Source organism: Natrix helvetica, assembly GCF_964273705.1.
Source record: "Natrix helvetica genome assembly, chromosome: 4".
NCBI lineage: Eukaryota > Metazoa > Chordata > Lepidosauria > Squamata > Natricidae > Natrix > Natrix helvetica.
Window position 1 is genome coordinate 119,352,571 of NC_138550.1, and position 21,558 is coordinate 119,374,128.

General features: G+C 36.8%; 1 protein-coding gene across 2 annotated transcripts in view; it reads left to right on the forward strand.

Annotated features, from left to right (window-relative positions):
* The window catches only part of METTL4 (methyltransferase 4, N6-adenosine), a 28,193-nt gene extending 12,859 nt beyond the window's left edge, over positions 1–15,334 (forward strand). The window contains exons 8-9 of one of the 2 annotated variants that reach the window (XR_014175244.1): positions 5,876–13,833; positions 14,510–15,334. Coding sequence is in view for 1 of the 2 variants with exons in the window: in XM_081951398.1 (XP_081807524.1) it covers positions 5,876–6,024 (149 nt within the window). In the remaining variant the exon portion in view is untranslated. Of the gene's footprint in view, positions 1–5,875 lie in introns of both variants that reach the window. The other variant, XM_081951398.1, reaches the window with a different exon arrangement.
* The last annotated feature ends 6,224 nt before the right edge of the window (positions 15,335–21,558 follow it).

Below are 21,558 nucleotides of genomic sequence, written 5' to 3' on the forward strand. Positions count from 1 at the left end.
ATACTTGACCTTGATAACTCTATACTACAATCACTTGTTCCACAAGCAAATTCCAGTAGTCAATATCCAAAGACCCTCCCCAATTCAAGCCATTCAGGGTGCAGCCCCTTACCAGCCCCAGGCCTAAGCCTCGATTCTTCCAAGGCATGGGATTACCTCCCCTTCAACTCATACAAATGTTTATTCCTTCCCAGCTCTGTCCTTTTGGCTGTGCTGCATGCTGCCTTGTGGGCTCTGGGCTACTTTCCACACTGCATCTCAAGACCTCCTTGATGTGCACCTCTTAACAACCCCAGCATGGCCCAGCACTGTAGAATGGTGTGAAGCCGCAGCAGCTTGTGATGTCCAAGCCAGGCCCAGCATGTGCACAAAACCCCAGCCACCCAATCCCAACTGCAATTTCCTTGCCACTCTGCGGCTTCTGCCATGTGCTCCACCGCCCCAGCTGATCTTCACTATCTTCTTGCTCCTTCTGCTAATGATGTTTGTCTGCCTTGGCCCTTTGTAAGACTACTGCTGGCGCTATGAGACCATCTTCCTCAGTCTTGTGAGGAAACTGCCATGCAGGACCTGGAAGAATAGACCTTGACTGCCAGCAGTTGCATCATGAAGGGCTGGTCTGGGCGGGCTTGGTAAGCAGTGAAAAAATGGCAAAGATCTGCTAGGGTACAGGGGCCATGGAATGCAGGGAGGCAAAAGGATATAGATGGCGGGGGGGGGGGGAGAGAAAGGTAGATGAGGGAGTTGAAGCATTCCTGTAGTCATAAATACGGAGATGCCCAGCAGGCTGATTTTGATCATGTAACCTTGGAAAAACTGCAATGGCTATAACTTTGGTAAAACCCTTTGTTCAGCACCGGTGTCATTTCAAATGGATACTGAACAAATGATTACTCAGTGAGGACTACCTGTAGTTTCTTTCTTTGTAATATGGTCTGTGTGTTTTTAAATACAACCATATAGGAAAGTTTGTGAGTGTGTTCTTTTCTAGCTAATTGCTTCTTCAGATAAAACAACACTTTTGTTTGCATGCTGGTGGTTCATATTTCATTTTGCACATACATGTGGCTAATTTCTAGATTAATTAAAAATAGTGAATGATTATGCAGAACAACTGCATAAAACTGCAGATGACTGAACTGCAGATTTAAGAGTTTCAGGGTATGAGAAGATATTCAAGTCTTGTCAGTAGAAGATAAAATGTTTTACAGTGGTGAAAAATTATTAACTAGAATTGCCAGTAGAGGGAAATTTTTCCAGAGTTTATAGCATGAACATAAAGAAAACGTTGTAATGAAAGAAAACATATCAATTATCTCCACACACTGTTTTATTTTAAAAAGAAACCAGTGCAATTAAACATGTTAATGTACCATAGTATTTTATTTTAATAAAAACTACCTTGTTCAGACAAAAAGAAGACTTTGCATAAATAATCAAAATTATATTTTATTTTGTGACTTGAATTTAACTATGAAGTTGTGACTCTAGAAGTTTCCAGTAATGTTTCTTTGTTTAATGTTCATATCATTAAATATGGTGAATTTTTTAAAATTCAGATTACCTGTTTATATTTGATTTTCTAATTGTTCCTGGAGAAAGAAAATATAGCAGCATAGATGTCTATTACTAACAGCTGTGTTCAAGTATTTTGATTGTTTATTTTTATTCATAGGTTAGGAGAAAATATGAAATTCATTTTCCTTAATTATTGTTTCAAATATTTTAAAACTTTTGTTTTATGATACTTTCAAAACTAATGAATTAATTATATCAAATGCTTTAATGTGCATACTCTGTGGCATGAATTTCAGGCATAGACTAGCTGTAATTTTCTGCATTTTATTTCTGTCTTATTTTACAGTTTATAAGCCCTCAATTCTCCCATCCATTTACAGTTACAGGATTCAGTTTGGGATTCAGTCTGATGATCATAGACTGAATCAAAAGCTATCTACTTTAATTCAGATCTTGATAACTGACACAAACCACCTTTCATTGAGTAACCTCATAAACTCAAAAAGGTCAAGAGAGAATAAACCAATATAAGTCCTATTTTATTGCTGTGGTTAGAATAGATACTTATTTTACTATTAGACTTTTAAAAACCGGCATCATATATATAAAGCTTTTGTTATAAAAAAATAAAGAATTTACATTGGCAAGTTTTCCACCTAAAAATGAGGATTGAAAAAAATATGTAATGCAGTATAAAAATCAAGGTAAATTTCTATTTCTTGAGAATTCATTTTAATATAAAATGAGAAAAAAGAATATCCATGAAAAATTATAAGACCTCAGAATCCTTACTGGCACAAATTGGCTTTTTTAGTATCAATGCCTGCTACACAGTACAGCTGTGTGAATCATTCATCATTCTGAAAGTTTAAAGCAGTTATTTTGAGGTTTTCCTGGATTATTTGCATATACTTATGCATGTACAAAAGTCATTTCCCACAGGATCACTGCCAAAATATTGCCATGATCAAAGTGTCCTTTAAACCATTATGCAAGCAAACTTGATATGAATTACTCATCAAGTATAAATGGATTCTGAAAGGAACTTGGCTAAAAAATAAAAGTTACTGCTGAGTTATTTTAAACATTGGTTCTTAAATTTGTTTCCCTGTGATTTTATAATAACAATAAAAGCCATGGAAAACCTTCTTACATTTTTATACCATTATTGTATTCTGTGCTACCAATTTATTCCTTCTATGCTATTATTTTAGAAGTTTATTATTTTATATATATCTGCCACAATTACAAGACCATCGGTGGATATGTAAAATGACATTAATGTTTAGATTTACATCTTCTCTTTATTTTGTACAACAGCTATATGCATAATGCCTCATAATTTTTCCATGCTTCAAAATGGGTTGGACTCAGAAAATGAGAGGCCTCAAAGTCACTTGACTGGCTTTCATTTCTAAGGGGCAATTTGAATTCATTATTTGGTGTTTAGTCCAGTATCTTAGTCAATGCACCATACACCATTCTTCCCATATAATAATAATAATCCCTTGATTTTCTCTAGTTTTATGGCTCATGGATTACAACAGAGATGTTAAACTCAAGGCCCGTGGGCCAGATCTGCCCTGCAGGGTGCTTAGATCTGGCCTGTGGGGCCAACCTGGAAACAGCGAAGAACTGGCCCAGGGTGCCTCTGCCAGCGAAAATGGCGCCTGGGAACTCAGTTTTTGCTGGCAGAGGGTTGCAGGAGAGTTGGCAGAGGATTGCAGGAGGCTGTCACAGCTGAAAACAGAGCTTGGGAGCCTGTTTTCACTGGCAGAGTAATCGGGCCTCCATAGGCGCCCCTGACATGAGTGATGCCAAGTTGGCCACGCCCACCCACCACCCCAAGGTCAAACACAACTCTGATTCGTCTCTCAATGAAATCAAGTTTGGCACCCCTGAACTAGAAGGACTATCATCCCAATTCATAGGCCTGTTCTTCTGTATTCAGAGAATAATAGTCTATTTCAGCACTGAAATAATATGATATAAACGTTACATTTTATTAAATAATCTAATTTTCCTGGTTAAAACATGTTCAGCACAGGATAAAATAGCAATAGTGGCATTTTCAATGAGAAGAAAAATATAGTCATTAATCATTTTATAGTTTGTGTCAGAACAGCAACAATACAGAGACGACATAAACGCTATTTCTAATATAAAATAAGCGATTGCCAGAGGCAAGGTATGGAAAAATCAATGTTTAGTAGAAATACTTTGTGACAATAAATACATAGACAGGGTGAGAATAAAGTTAACACCCAGTAAAACATATTTTATGTAAAATATTTGAGTGAAAAGTGCACTTTCGACCACAGGATTGAATATGAGATTTGTTCTCATTTCCTGTTTTTCCTAGATTTTTAAGTAGATAAAGTGATATTAATAACACTGATTATTATGTCTTTTCTGGATGAAGTTTCTGAGAATAATAATACAGAAAATAGGCAAAGACATTCAGAAGAGAATTTCATTTTACTATCAGTTTTAGGATAACTAGATTGAAAGGAAGAAAAAATGGCAGTTAAAGAAAAACCTTCCTAAAGCATGCAGTTTCCTCTTAACCTGCCACAAAACAGCAAAGCAGATAGAAGAATCCAAGTTCATAGAGAGAAAGCCGATCATGATGTTGCATTGTATTTTATGGTCACATTTAATACAGCAAACCTTAACTACCAGATGTGGGATGCAAATGTATAGATGAGTATACTGTATATGATAGCAACCTCTTCTCTACCATTTAGTGGTGGTCTGTATTTTTGCAGCTCATCTTGATAGCCCTCCCTAGGAGGACACTGCCAACTTTTTTTCTGAGTACTTCCACTATATACTGCAATTCAACAGGTTGACATTTATTTACCTGTTGTACAGCCTTCCCAAATGTGTCCAGCACTTATAGTTCTGTAGTCCTTGGCCATTGTGGCTGATGATTATGGAAAGTGTAGTCTAATACCAATTTGGAGACATGTGATGTGTAGATTCAGTGATAAAAAGAAAAATATATACATCAAATGAAAGTCCTAAGTAATAAGGGTAAAAGTAAAGTTTCCCCTCACACTTATGTGCTAGTCGTTCCCGACTCTAGGGGGCGGTGCTCATCTCCATTTCAAAGCAAAGAGCCAGCGCTCTGAAGACATTTCCGTGGTCATGTGGCCAGCATGACTAAATGCCAAAGGCTCCCACCAAAGTGGTCCCTATTTTTCTACTTGTATTTTTGCATGCTTTCGAACTGCTAGGTTTGGCAGAAGCTGGCACAAGTAACAGGAGCTCACTCCGTTACGTGGCGCTAGGGATTCAAACCACCGAACTGTCGACCTTTCTGATCGACAAGCTCAGCGTCTTAGCCACTGAGCCACCATGTCAGTAAGATATGAATATAAGGATATATAATGTTTATCGAGATTTAGCAACAAAGACTTTGTCCCATTAATTTGAAAAAACCAAGGTGACCTTAGATGGCAGCAAAATAATGTAGTGATTCCTAATTTTTTGCAATCTCCTAAAGGCTGTACAGATTTAGAAAACCTGGAATTGGTGTCCCATATTACATGCTGGCCATATAGATGTGATCTGTGAAAATTATTGAAATATTTTGGGTCACAGTTTGTGAAACTGGGGCCCAAATACAGGTTTAAACATAATTGCCATCTGGTTGTGGTGAGAACTTCATTAAGATGTACTTAGAACAGCATTTGATTTTATATATTTGAATTGCTGTATAAAGGATTAATTGGTGGAACGTGACTGATTTATCCAAAACCAACTTTTAAAAAGAAGGTATTGTAAAGAATTAACAATTTGCATATTCAATAAATTACACTCTTAAGAGATCATCAATAGGAAATCACAACAGTTTAATTGGCTTAAGGTTAGATTTGCCTGTTTCTTCAAAATGCCATATTAAGCCAGTGAAAGCTATACTGGAAGTAAGTCATATTGAAATTGACTAATTGTCTCCTAACTGTAAAATGCAGTTACTGAAAGTTTACAATAAATCAAACCAAATTATAACCTACATGGGTTGTTTTTTACTTACGTCTGTTTTTCAATCCTAAATTCAAAATTTGAGTCAAGAGTTGTATTAGCAATCATCATAAGTGAACGTTTAGTTTCCTGTGATGGTACTACAGTCTGTAAATGAGAATAACTGAAAGTTTTGGTAGTACTATTATTTTTCTAATGATGGATATTTCATATTTGTGTCATAAATTTTATAAACAAATAAAGATTTTTTCCTGACAATATACAATAAATTTGGCTAACAGGAAACTCCTTAAAGCTATTTACTCTGTCTTCATTCTCCAACTTCCAACACTTTACCATCTTCACCTTGTTTGTCTTTTTCACTTTCCAGAGATTTTGAAAGAATATACCAAGCCAGATGCAGAATGCTTAGAACTGTTTGCTCGGAATTTGCAACCTGGGTGGATGAGTTGGGGCAATGAAGTCCTTAAATTCCAGCACTTGGACTACTTCACTGTTTTACAGGATAATGATGACTAGCAAATCATAATTATTTTTTAAGGATTTTATGTCTGAGTTCGGAATTTCACCTTTGCTAACCCTAACTCTACATTGTGAGATATATATATATATATAAACAACCTGGAATAGTTTTCAAGAGCAGCTCTACGTATATTGACCAAATGTCAAAAAATAACAAGGATGGAACTTGTTATTCCATGCTTAGGTTGTAGAGGTCTTTGCTAACAGTAATTGGAGGCGAAAGTACCAGCAGTTTGATATCTACAGTAGGATCCCTCCTGGAACAGCCAATCCAACATCTGACATCTATCTGTTACTGTGGTATTTTGCCTCCTATTCCCATAGTCCTCCCAGGAAAATTCTGGATCATATCTGAACATCCAGCCTCTGGCTCTTTGAAAGATTGGCTGCCATCATTGAAAAACTTTATTTCACTTAAATGTTACATATTGCCTATTTATAACTTCTAGTTCTATCATTAGAAGTGTTTTACATTTTTATGTTTTGATGCTGCATCTTCCTATTTTAACCAATAGAGTTAAAATGAATGTTAAAATTTAACTGCATAATTTTTAGCATTTTCTGGGTTGGAAATAATGGCTTTATAAATGTAATTAAAGCTTCTCATAATAATATCCCATTTTTAATTTAATTTTTAAAAATTCAGTTTCAGAAATATTTTTACTTGCTATGGTATTTACTGGCTTCATTTATTCAGTTATATGATTTAAGTTGTGTTTTTTGTTGTCTTGACACCAACAAGGCTAAAACAATAATTGGGTTGTATGGTGTCTTTTTAAAAAACCAGTAGGATGCAAATCCCAACAGAAGGAAATAATATATCAGTATTCCTTTTACAACACAGTCTTCTACTTAATTCCATTGAAATAATAGCTACTCAGTTAAAAGGGCTTAATTTCCTGTCAAGGGATAAAATATTGCATCTCTAATATTCATATATACAGCCATGTTCTTTGATCATACAGTATTCACAGACATACAACTGGTTTTACATTTCTATCTCTCTTAAAGTTTTGGAAAGTTCTTGGATCAATGTCTTGGAAAGTTCTTGGATCAATGTATAGTAGAAAAAGATGTTCTCTTTGCAGGACAGTATGCTAAGAGAAGTCCTGTTGGGGCACATATTGGGTTTTAATATTGAGGGTGATCACCAGTACTTGATGCTTTGGAACATTTTTACTTTAAAAGGAGGGATAAAATACATAATTGGAAGTAACTATAAGAAGTCAGACTAGTTTTTTTTAAAATCCATGAATATGTAATTTTTATTTTTTTATTTATTTGTTACATTTTTTGCAGCCCCATCTCATCATGGAGCTACTGTAAGTGGCTTAAAGAGTAAACATAGAAACATGAAGTGTAGTAGAAAAATAATAAAACTATAAAACTATAAAATAAACAATGACATAATGATAATAGAGTATGAGATTAAAAGATGAGCAGAGAAAGCAGAGAAATGGTGGGGGTGGGGAGGTGGGCTTTGCTATCAATCTATTAGCCACTTCCTATGTGGTATTGCCTCACTGGATTTCAAGGTTTTTTCTTGACTTCATATTGGATTTGGTCTTGTGGTTCACAGCAGTGACAATACCTTCAACTTAAGCATACTTTGATGATTCAATTTGAGCCAGATGCTTGGGGTACTTTTCTAATTTATTGGAATCCATTATGGAATGTAAACCTACAACATATCTTCAACAAAAGTTAAAGAACATTTTAAAAATAGAAACTATCAGAGTTTATGAACTTCGGACTAAAGAACTGGAATAGCTGACATTCTTGCTAAGAACCATGGTGGTGCAATGGTTAGAATGCAGTATTGCAGGCTAATTCTGCCCACAGCCAGGAGTTTAACCCTGACTGGCTCAAGGTTGATTCCACCTTCTATCCTTCTGAGTTTGATAAAATGAGGACCCAGATTGTTGTGGGCAAGTTGCTGACATTGGTAAACTGCTGAGAGAGTACTGTAAAGTACTGTATATAAGGTGAAGTGTTATTATTGTTCTTTGTTAAATATGTTCAAAGACGCAACTTAAGAGTAAAAAAAAAGAGTTCCAATATTTAAAGTGAACAGTTTAAGAAAGCAAGATGGGTTGCAGTTGTCGGATTTTAGAGAAGACAAATTACTTGTTTTAATAAATTCTAAATTCAGATTTAGTTTATCTGAGGGAATGTTATCAGATTTTTTTCCTTTTAATGAAAGTGAAGGATTGAACTTGATCTGAAAATGTCAAATTAGCATTTGACTTTTTCTTATTTTTATAGCCTTATAAGCAAAACATAATTGATAATGTTTTCTGAGATGTCTTTTTTTTAAAAAATAGATAATCTCACGGAGGTGAATGATTCAATTAAATTTATACAGAAATATTCTGGCAAGTTCTAGAGGAACCCAGTTTGAGAAAGTTAAATTGAATGTAGACAAAAATACCTGTGCATGATTAGTTATTTTCATTCATATGCCTCGCCTACAGTAACTTAATGTCAAAAATCAAAATTCAGTTGAAAGAGGAAGATTCTTTTAAAAACTGCTATAATTATAAGGCAATTAAAATATTGATTTTTAAATGTTCATTATGATGTAAAATACAGTTAGAATTTCTATATATGAAATATATTATGGAAGATTTGATGTATATTTATAAAAAAAGATGCATGCTGCAGAGAACACTTTATTCAGATGTACAATATTTTATGTAATTTAAGGGACTATGCAGGTTTTCCCACAATCTGACATTGCCAGCTCATGCCCTTCAATGGAGAAATGAAATGTCTACCAAAGATGTAGATAGAGTAATATTAATGAATCTTGTGTATCATTCCCTTGCTTTCCCGATAAATTCTCCTAGCAAAGTGTGAAATTATTGTTATGGTTCATTGCACGATGGATGTTTAGACTGGATTTGGCATTTTAGTCCACCTATCGAATCTTTCTCAAGGACCTGGGATAGGCAGATCTTGAGATCTGACATCACAGGATGAAAGTTGTACTGAGTAAAGCTGCCTTTTACAATTGATCGATGGTAATTTTGTCAATTCCAATAGTATTCAAATGGTGCTTCAGTTGTTTTGGGCTTGTACCCCATGCGCTTATTACGGTTGGTACTACTTTTTGCTTCCTTTTACCACTGAGATTCTTATGTGGTGGGTGCCTGTCTGTTTGAATTCTGAAGTGCCAGATTAATTTAATTTCTTAATTTTCTTTCACTTTTTCTGTTTTGTGATCCCACCAGTTCTTACTTGCAGGCAAATGATATTTCTTGCAGATATTACAATGCCCCATTGTTGCTACTTCATCATGTTGTTTGTAGTCAATCTGGACAGTTCTCTTGAATAACAAAGTGGTCAACAATTTCTTCGGCTTCTTTCCACAAGTAGCACTTGCTATTGCTGTCTTCTCAGCTTGGCTTTGTGTGCATTTGTTCTTAAAGTTTGGTCTTGTGCAGCCAGAATTAATCCCTCTGTCTCTTTCTTAAACTTTCCTGCTCTTAGCTATTGCCAGGTCTTGTTATCTGCCTGCTTTTTTTAATGTGATATTTCGTTTCCCCATGTATCTTCTGTTCTTCACTGCCCTTTCTCATATGCCAGTTTGGTGTCATGGTACACTACCTTCATGATATATTACCTTCAGTGCATCTTCTTCACTATCATTCAGATAGTCTTTCAATGCCCCTTTTGTCTGCTGTGCTTGCAACAATCCAGGCCCACCCATGCTCCTTGTAAATATTTTCAACATTGCTGTGAAGATGAAGGGGATAATTCATTGTTATTATTTTCTGGTCTTCCTAACGAAGGCTTGTAGTTCAGCTTGAATCCAGTCCACTGTTCCAGTTGTGTATCTAATGACTGGAATTACACAGGTATTAAGTGTCTTGATGGTATTTCCTTCACTGAGTTTGGACTTTAAGATCCTCTTCACTCTTCTAACCATCTTGATTTCATTGTGACTGATGTTTGCCTGAAGGATGCCTAGCAATTTCTAGTGGATGTCTTTATCTAGACTCATGATGTTATTTCCATAGGGCATTTTGATTCCTTCAATTTTCACTATTTTTCCCTTTTGATGGCAAGTGTGCCACATTTGTCCAGACCAAACTCCGTTGCAATATCTTGACTGTTTATACAGAGAACGTTGATCATTGATTTTATTTCAGATACTGCTTCTCCACATAGTTTGAGATCATCCATGTAAAGGAAAAGGGATGGCCTTGCAGATGGCTTTTTAAAAAAATGTTTGATAGCCATTATCTGGCTTATTCAGTATTCTTGACAGAGGAATCAAAGCAATGACAAACAGTAGTAGTTATCGTGAATCTTCTTGAAAGATTTTCTGTCTTGATATTAAATCCTTTTAGTCTTCCATTGTGCCATTGATCTTTGCACAAAGCTTCTGAGCTTTCTACTGACTCCTGTTATTTATAGGTACCTAATTATCCAATGATGTGGCAGGGAGTCAAATATCCTCCTCATTTGGGTGTCGAGGGAGGTAAAAAATTCTGGCTCTTGCTCTTCTAGTGGCCTTAACCAAAGTTAATTGATGTTGCTGTGATGTGTCTTTGATGTTGTCTTTCTATCTTCTTATGGACCTTGTGTAGGGAATCAAATTCTTGTAATCAATTAGCTACATTCAAGTTGCTCTTCCTTCTCTTGCAGTTTTTATAATTGTCAATTAGGAGTTGGTCTTTTTGTTCCTCTACTGTTTGGCAGTTTCCTTTCAGCTCAGATGGAAATAGCTTGTTTTCAACTAGGTGTTGTTGGGCTGCATCATCTACCATACTAGTTAGCACTTTGAGGGAAGCAGGTAACTGGCCTGTAATTCCCTGATTCATCTTCACCTGGTACTCACCAATTCTTGAACTTTCTTGCCCTTTCCCCCCACCATTTCTACTGTTGTGAGTAGTTGGTTCATCTTTTTTTATTAATATCTACCTCCTTTTAGCCAGGCTGCATTCTTGTTGTATTTCTTTGGATTATCCTACAGCTGTTCTCAGAACCAAATTATTTCTTCTTTCTCAGATGTTGACTCCTTCGTTGTAATGGCTTCATTGATGGATTGGTAGACATATTTCTGGTTTGACTGAAAATGGAGATTGTGCCTATAATGTGCAATTAAAGCTTCAAATCTGCTGATCTTTTTCATTGTAGTTGTTATTTGTGCCTTTATTATTTCCATTGCTTCCTTGATTTTCTTTGTTATAGGTAATATTTTTTGCTCAGTTATTCTTTGGCCTTGTTTTTTAGCTTTTTATTTAATCTGTTCTAAATTGCTTGCATATGATTTTAGCTTGCTGATCTTATTTTCCAAACCTTTCTTCCATTTTGGTGGTATGTTGTTTGACCTTTTTCTTGTGTGTTGAATTTTGTCCCTGGCTTCCTCTACTGCTGCCTTTCTGTGGTTTTCCGCTTCTGTCTGAGCTACTTATGGCACAGGTTCAATTTTTTTGCCCTTTGCAGTTTTTCCTGTTCTACTTCCTGTGAATACTTTATTGTGTATTATAAATCAGTGTCGATCTGCTAGCATCTGTTCTGCTAATTGTGATCTGATGTTGTTTTTTATTTTTATTTTTCCAGAACTGGTGCATTCTTTCCAGATATCCTCTTCTCTTTAGACTTGGATATGTAATAGCAAATCATTATTTCTTTGTTTTTAATCTGTGTATATTTGCAACAGGTAAGCAACTTTTTTTTCCAATGGTTTTGCAAATTTGCGAGTTTTAGCCATTCAACCAAGAATCCCAAGCCTTGTAAGCCCAGTTGCTTCCAGATATCCATGAACTCCAGCATCAAATGTGATTGTTATTCACCTGGGTGATAATCAATCCCCCCCCCTCCTCAACCTAATTTTTGTCCATCCAGGTATTGCAGGAGGACTCTAAACTTCCAATAACATCTTGGTTAAGACTGCAGATAAGCAAAAACATTTTTTTCTCCTGAAAAATCTCATTGGCAAAGCAATTTGTAGCAACAAGTACACCATTTAGAAAGGTTATATTAGTAACAGATGTTGAGGATTCTGTTAAAATGGAAAATTTGCCTGTTTCTTATTTCTCAAATGTCATTTTGAGGTCTTTACAAGCAACCTAATTAGGTGTCTGATTCTTAAGGAGCTCTTTGTTGCTAAGAAGCCCCTCTGAATCAAACTGGAAAAGGGAGGATGGTAAATAACTCCAGTTGCAATGCAGATGTTCGGGCTCTCTACATGAGCACAATAAGTTATCTTGTGGTTAGACAATTTTTTACTGTCAAGTCATCTATAAAAAATATTTCCCAATGAAGATAGAATTGTTTCATTTAAAAATAATGGTGCAAGACATTGAGTCTGAGACCAGCTGTGACACTTAAGAATTTGCTACTCGGATGAACCAGACAATCAGATAATCTAATTAGTCTCCCCATGAGAAGCAGTCAGAAGTCTGATGGCTTTCCTATTTAACAATCAATAAAATGGCAACATGGTAAAATATATCCAGGCAAGACATCTGTACTATAAATGCATTAGTATGAAAAAAACAAACAAACCAGAAGCATCATAAAATCCTGATTACTTAAATCTTAATTTGCAATGGTTAGTAATTAGTAAATTGTGTTTTACATTTTTCCTAACATTAATGTCTGAAAAATGAAGGCAAACAGTAGTTGCATTAGCATCTTTGTGGAAAGAATGCGTTACTGGATTTATTCCAGTTATATAATAGTAAGACTATTGGGGGCTTACCGGTACTTGTCAACTGATGTGAAATGTCAGAAGTTATAATGATAGCACTGAAACACTATTGGTTTATTTGAATTGATTTTGGAGCCAAGAACTGGTTATGTTGTAAGAATTTTCTTCTCCATCAGTTGTTTTATATACAAAAATAATGTCCCTCCAGCCCAAACAAGATAACTGTAGTTGGGAATGGATACAATAGAAAACATTCAATATTATTACTTGTTATTACTATATTGTTTCAAAATAGTATTGAAGTTCATTTGGCAGGGGAAAAAGCAAGAATAAAATTAAAGTCGTTACAAGATGCTAGAATAAGAGGAGGCGTGGGCCTCCCCAATTGGGAATTATATCACCAGGCAACTAGCCTGGTTAAAGAGTGGATAACACTAAGGAATTCCAGACTATTGACTTTAGAAACCTATTGTTGGGATGGCATGCTTTTTTATGGTATAAAGGAAGACATTACTTAAGGGAGGCTTTGTTATTGAATTGGGAGAAGATTAAAAACCAATATTACTTAAAAATTCCAGTCTGGCTATCAACTATTGAAGGTTTTTCTTGTCAAATAATATACAAAAAGGAGCAAACAGTTAGATATGGTGAAATTTTGAACGCAGAGGATAAACTCAAATCTATGCAAGAGCTGAAACAGGCAGGAATTGAAATGAATTGGTTTTCATATGTACAAATACAATCTAGATATGATAAAGACTGCAAAATAGAAGTTTTTTAATGATAAAAAAACAGATAAAATCTTGATAGGTACGGATGAAAAAGTAATTAAAAAACTATATGGACATTTACTAGAGGTTAAACTAAAAGAAGAACAAGTTAAAGAACCTATGATAGCTTGGGGGGGGGGGATTTGGACATGGGATTGAATTAGAGAAATGGGAGAAATTGTGGTCCCAAAATTACAAAACGACAATGTCAACAGCTTATAAGGAAAATTTGTATAAGATGTTTTACAGGTGGCATCTACCCACAATGAGAATAGCAAGATTGTTCAAGAACAAATCCGAAAAGTGTTGGAAATGTCATCAGACACCGGGATCATACTACCACATGTGGTGGACTTGCACAGAAGCTAAAAGGTATTGGACTAAAATCCACACATGGTTGGAGAAAATGACACAGAAACACAGAAACTTTAAACCAGAGACTTTTTTTATTGGGTATTATACCAGATACATATAATAAAGACTTGAAATATTTGATTGTAAATATTTTAACGGCAGCCAGAATTGTATTTGCAAAAAATTAGAAAAATGAGAAAATACCAACGCAGGAGGAAGTTATTCAAAAAACAATGGTGCTGAAATGAGTAAACTGACATTTGAAATTAGAGAACAAGAAGATGAACAATTTTATAAAATTTGGGACTTGTTTTATCAATGGATACAATTATCATAATTTTGAATTGTAATAATAAAATGTGATAGGAGATTTTATAAAGACATATCACTCTTATATAGACTGTATAGATTTATAATAAAGTAATGGAATATTGGTATATATATGAATTGAATATATAGATTTTATAGATTTATAACAAAGTAATGGAATATTGGTATATATATATGAATTGAATATTTAGAACATCTTGTTTAAAATGAAGAAATAATAATTGTAGTTGAATATATGAGACACAATGATAAAGATGTATTTATATACATTTGATAGATATTTTATGATTTTACATATAATTGAAAGTAATGATATACAGATATAAAATGTTGGTGATTCTTTTTTTTTCTTATATACTGTAAGAAATATCAGAATAAGATAGATGATTGTTCTGGCCCCCCTCTCCACGCCTGTGAACAAATCCTTTGGCTGAGGGCCCAGACAACTCACTTTCAAGAAAACAACCCAGAGAATCCCAACGAACAGATACGGCTAGAATACATGGATTTTCTTCACTGCTAATTCGAACAGTTGTTTCCTGCAAATGTCCCCTCCCAATGCCTCACCTATAAGCTCTCTTGGGAGGGGCCAATCCACAACCACCTGTGCTAATCATTTTCTGTGAGTCTGCCTACGTAGTTGCTGCTTCCGTTTCTCAGCCCTTCTCAATCTAGCATCAGGGACAAACTGCCTTTGATCCTCCACACTGCTCCATGCCTCAGGCGCCTCCTGGTGGCCAACCAACCCCTCTGGTCCCTGCTCTGAATCTGAACCCTGCACAGGGTCCTCATCATCATCCAGGGCAGACTCAAATGATCCCTCGCTATCCGAGTCCATCAGCAGTTCAACTGGATCCTGCTGGACCACAACAGATGATACTATGAAGATATATTATTATTTAATAGATTTATGATGACGTAACAGATAGTTAGCATACATATGAATTTAATCTTTAGAATACATGTTTAAAGGGAGGAAATTATAACAGAGTATCATATGAATATATGATTTACAATGATAATCAACAAACTAATGTATATTGGGTTCATAACTATTGATTTTACATGCAACCGAAAGCAGTGACGCACAAATGTTTGTGACCAAACGACATGCTAAATAGATATGTAACTGATATTTTTTACGTATATTTTTGTTTATTTTAAAATAAAAAAAAACTTTATAAAAATATTATTACTTGTTATTTTCCTCTCTCCCTTTTTCCATTTCAGTCTCTGATTTTTTCCTAGCGCGTGGGTGCCGATTCTTATGGGATATACAACAATAGAGCTACAGATTCTCCACAGGCGGTAAAAAGAAAATTTAAACTGGGCAATTCCATTGTTCTTTTTGGCAGAATCCCCCTTAACTCCAAAAGCACAGATGATTCCCATGATAAAAATGTTCTTTCTCTTCTCTTTAAAAAAAAGTCTACTCTTCCATCCACAACATATTATCACAGTGTAGTTCTATTATGCTGGCTTCTACAGTTTAATAATTTACAAGATCGTGTTTAAAGAAGCCTCATTCAGTCACCGCTTTGCCTCAGAACCAACAGTAGGCCCCAGGTAATCAACTTGTCTAATCTTCCAAGAGACAATTCACCTCCTTAACATTTTTCTGAGTTAGATCATGTCTATAAAAGGGTTCAGGATCAGTTTGCTTGCAGACTTTCTTCCTCCTCAGTTTTCTCCATGGTTTTATATAGAAGGTAAGGTAAGGTAAGGTCTTTTAAGTTCTGCGAGAAAAAGGGAAAATTCTCTAGGGAAGTTTGGTCTGTTAATAAAGAACACTATATTTTAAGGCGGAAAATGATCCATTTGGAAATGTCAAGCAAATGCAATACCTATGTGAAACTTATGGGCTTTGAGCTAAGTGAAAACATTTAAGCTGAACAAAATTTCCTTGTACAAAAAATAGAATCAGACACATCATTCATTTAGCATAAAAGCAAAGCAGATAATAATGTAATTGTATGTGTTTGCTAGTAAAGTTACAAAATATTGTGGCCAAAACCTGGCTCACCTAAAGCAACCAATCCCCTTGAAGAAACAATATATTTTTATTTGGCATGCCAACAATATAGGGGTATAGTGGCATTGTAGAAGAGCATTGTACTTCAGTGTAGATTTTTCCTTCAAATTTAAGAAGATTCGAGTTCATTCTGTGTCATGATAGTAGCTGTTTTCACTCTTGCTTGATAAATAAAGAGGGGAATCTTTATACAGGTGACTATGGTTTCCAGACTGTCCTCCTATCATAGAGTTTTTGTCAAGTGCCGGAGAAATAAGGAGATTCAGACAGTCCAATGAGTATAAAGATGTATTGCAAGCTTAAGCTTTTTACAAGAATCTGAGCTACTAGCAGTCACGGGAAATGAGTAGGAATTAAGAAGGCAATCAAGATGGGCTGGATTTGGGTGCGAAGGACTCATGACTGATGACACATTTGATCCTTCCCTTGAACAAAATTATAATAGAAAAAAGAAAGCTTAAACAAGAAATAAAACACAAGGCATCTTACAACATGGATTAAGAATATAATTAATTCTTCAAAAACAGACTGAAGGGACAGGGTAGGAAGAAGATTGACACCTTTGAAATGGAGTAGATTCCCGAGAACTCTGTGATTAGCCAAGGAAAGAGAAAACATACTGATGGTTTATCAAACAACTCAATCCAGAGTTTTAACTTGATGCACAAATGACCAGGCTTGAATTATTCTACTTCAGACACATTATGTGAAGGCCCAGCTGTCTTTACTTGTGTTACTTATAACTTTCCATGCTACATATTAATTCAGTTGAATTCTAAGTTAGTTCAATTGAATGTATTTGGAAACCCTCTGCAGAATTCCATTAAAGAAACCACATAGGCACGTTGAAGGCAGAGTATTGTACTTCCATACCTGTAGTTCCAATATATTTACCATACAGTATAAGCCAATATATTCTTCGCTGAGTATGCTACACTTGCAGCCCTACATCATTTTTGTCTTGGTTAAGCTCAATATATTGAATAACATTTTTAATTAAATATTTCGCTCTTGGATCTTTGTGTGACATGAACACAATGCTGAAGCTACCAGAGGTTGCCATAGAAACCAAATTCTGCAAGGGGAATGTCAAATCTGTAGTAATCTAAATACTCCTTATACAATTTACTGTCCAAAGAATTGCCTGAACAAGACAGTATTAACAGAAATGACTTTTTGGTGGATGGGTATGGGACAGGTTGGAAGATTTCTTTCAAAAGGCACTGAGGGGTACTTATACTCCACAAGTTATTTTCTCTTCAGTTTATTCCATAGTCTTTTCCTCAGTGACTTTACATTTTATTTTTACATTTGTACTTAATGAAGGTAGTACTAAGTATGAGTTATACTTGTTAAAGTCACTTTGCTAACTTGACTAGTCCTTGTGTCTCAGAGGAAGATTTATCAGTATGAGTTTTATTATTATTGTAATATTTTGCTGCATCAATACTTTTATATCCGTACAGCAAAACACATTAATCATTTACAATTCCACTCTTCTTATGGCTCTCCATGTTAAATCTTATCACCTTAATCTCTCCTTGTAGTTTTTCAGTGCATTTCAACGGGGACAATTTATCAATCACTTTTATTTGTGCTATTATGAATGTTTGTGAAGTCCTTAATGTTACATCGCTTGAATTTTAAGGTGATGAAAGAGCTACAGTATAGAGTAATACAAATACTCCCTTTTTAAATTCATACCTAATTTCAAATTAATTAATTTCTTTAGAAAATTCATTTTGTGTTTCCAAGACAAAGGAAATATTCTGTTCATATTGGGGAAGTGCAACTTGTTTCGATGGACGTTCTTTTCTATCCCCCCTTAAATCTTGCTTCTAAATTGTAACGATCACAGATTATCTATAAGCAGAGAAAAACTCAGCAATGTATCACTATTAAGGGTAAAATTGTATAAACAACACAAATAAATCAAGAATTAAACCTGCTGGATACTATAAAATATATAACAGCATAATAGTTTATTGTGTTATTTTCCTGGATATGGTTTCTATTTATCTACATTTACTGCCATCCGAAATATTTGCTGATTGCAGGGGGTTAGGAGGGAAGAGAGCCCTGTTGATAGAAAATTTGCTTTCCTCAATAGATCTTCTTCTGTCTCTAATTCTGAGCTTTTTGCTGGGTGATCAGCTTGCCTTTGTACCAGGATAAGAGACTGAAATCTAGGCAAAAGAGAACTCTGTGGACAAAAGTTGCTGAGAAAAAAATTAAAATCACTTTTAAAATGGAACAAGGATACATTGCTGGGTTTCTCTTCTAGAAAATCTGTGATTATTACAGTTTAGAAACAAAATCTGAGGAGGTAAAACATATTAATTCACTTCTCTATTTCTATATTTTGAATTGCATGCTTACAAATTAAACATGATAGCATAAATCAAAGACTTTCTGAATATTTTTTTCCCTCTGCCTTCCAATAGACACGAGTGAGAGGAAAAAGTTGTAAAATTTGCAGCATAACGAGGTGACCTTGGATAAGACACAAACTTCTCTCCTTTTATAATGTAACAAGAATTCAGCAATTTCAATGAGCATGAGGTGATATGTCAGTGTCACTTTTACTTTCCACGTTATGGGAGAAAGTCTGACACACACTTACTATTATGCTGTAATTTTGCATAAGTATGTAATAATAAATGTACAGCTTTTACGTAAACATAATAGAATAGCCTTGAATGTGTCAGCACAGTCATTTACCTATACATGTAAAAATACTGCCTTGCCTATACTCTTGTGTTTTAATTGTGTTTTTCACTTCCTATGTACTTTACATTCAGTTAAATGAGCTTGTAAGTTTGTGCTGTTGCTTAGAATTAGGGTGCTTTAATAGAAGGACATTCATTTCCTGTGCTTCAGTATTAGCAACTGTGCCCATAAATACCTAGATTCTTCAGCTGATAGTGCAGGAGGATCCAGTAACAGATTGTTCAATCCTTATTTGCCCAAGAGACTGAGTCAGAATTGAAGCCACGCCTCCAGCTTCCCCTGCTGATATCCAATTCCAACTCAGTCTTGCCGAAAAGAGATGTAAATTTTTTTGCTGTGAGTGAAAATTGGTTTCTTTCTCAGAATAGTTTTTCATTTATTTATTTATTTCGCTTATCTTTAATGTTATCAGCGGAAGGAAGATGTTCAAACTTGGCTCACAAGTTCTTTCCCACCTGCTTGTGTTAGGATAGTGAATTGTGCAGGTTGGATCCTCCTGGAGGTTCCCAGGTTCCTCGCAAGTAAGCAGCCAGCTGCGCCGGCCATCGGAGTCTATTGCGGCTCCGTTCGGCTTGATTCTGATTACTGGCTCGTAAGAGGCCAGGGAGGCTTCCCTGCGTTGCCGCTGGTTCTCAGGGGCTGCAGCGGGCAGACATTGAAGCTGCTGATGCGGGGAACGCGTGTGGGGCACGCTGGCGTTCCCCCATAGCCGGAGAGATGACAAGCGGGTGCGCGGTGCCGACTGGACTTACAGGAAAGCTGCACGGCTGACCGGAAGTTTTCGGGGCCGTTTGCTCACTGGCACTGCTGGTTTTCCCTGAAGATTTCTCCCTCGTGAGTATGGGGCCCTGGGGTGGCCATTTTTTTGGGATACCTTATTGGGTGGTGGCCATCTTGGGGAGGCCCTCATGGCGGTGGCCATTTTGTTACTGGCCATGAGGCAGTGGCCATTTTGTTTGAGCATTCGGTGGGTCACATGGTCAGTGGCCATTTTGTTTTCCTTTTTTCACTACCATAAGGCTCATTGCGAGTGGCGGCTCCGGTGAGAACAGTCGCAGATTACTGTGCTGGTTCCTGAACTGGGTAGAGTGAGGCTTTGGGGCACGGAGATCGCTACAGTGCCACGGCTGATTCCCTCAGTGAAAGTAGCTCTGGGACGACTTTGGCAGCTCCCTCGAAGAGCTCCAAGAAGGATCCTCCTCCACTGGTGAAGCACGCTCCACCCAGGCAAGGGGGTTCAAGGGATGGGGAGAAGTCCAGGCAGGGAGGCGGAGATAAGGCCCCTCTGTCTTCGGTGAGGTCCCACCCTCCTCAGGGCGGCTCCACTTTCTCCATCCCCTTCTCCTTCAAGGATTTCTGAATCCCCAAGGGCCAGTTCCATCTCACCCCCACTTTCGGAGGTTGAGGACGAGGAAGGTGAGTACCATCCACTTCGACACATTATGCCTGCTCCTGAACCAGGACACAGGCACTCGCTGGCTTCCAGGCCTGGGCCCAATCATGACATTGGTGAATTTGAGGTCTTAGCTGATAACATTCAATCTCGTATTCATCAAACCATTGCACATGACATAGCCCTCCAGGGTCACCCACCTGACCAAGCAGACGCAGAGGTGTTGGAGGCCAAGCGCAGACATATCCAGGATCCGGTTGCTCGCCCAGACAGAACACACAGAGAGGTCTCTCCTTCGCTGAGGAGCGAGGTTTCACTCCAGGAAGAGGAGGAACAAAAGGAGACTGATGATTAAAGTTTGGCATCAGATTCTCTGCCTTTGCCAGTTTGTTTCCTCCTAATTTGTTCCTTTCCTTGCTATTTAATGTCAAGAGCACTGCAGCCACTGAGACAAAGGAGAACAAACAGAAAGAGAAGGAGGCCGGGACCGAAGCTTCGACTTCTAAGGCAGCGCCAAAGAAAAAGTGTTTCTTTGTGGAACCCGCAGCACGGAAAGAGGAGATCCCTGCACCGAAACTGTTTCTGTTATAGGTTGGATGTGTTTGTGTCTGCAGAGGCATCATTTGGGTATAGGGTGCTGCAGGCATCATTTGGGCATAGGGTGCTGTAGGGAGTACATGCTCCCTCGGGTGCCACGAACCAGTGAGTTCCCGCCCTAGGGACTGTCGATTTGGTATGTCCCATTCCTGGACCTTCCTGCGACATCATCTGGAAAAGGAACGTTGGTCCTACCTGAACGTTAGGTCTGTGTCCCCGGGGGTTACTAATGCTGCAGGCAGGGCCTGTTCTTCTTTTGTTTCTCCAGTTGGAGCTGCTCCTCGTCGGAATTGGATATCAGCAGGGGAAGCTGGAGGCGTGGCTTCAATTCTGACTCAGTCTCTTGGGCAAATAAGGATTGAACAAACCATTCCTGGACCGTCCTGCGCCAGGCTGAGAACAACGTTCAGGTAGGACCAAAGTTCCATCCCATTAAACAATGGCAACACTGAAAGACCTTTGTACATATCTGAATAATGAAAATAAGGAGGAAATTTATCAAGCAAGTATTTTGATCCATTGAACCAAAACAGTTATATGGCTAGCAAAATGTCAACATACATTGTCTCATCCAGCATTAACTCAGTCACTTAACCAAATTTTTAAAAAGTTTTTTTTTCAAAAAATGCACATTATATCTGTTTTAATTACGATGCTCACT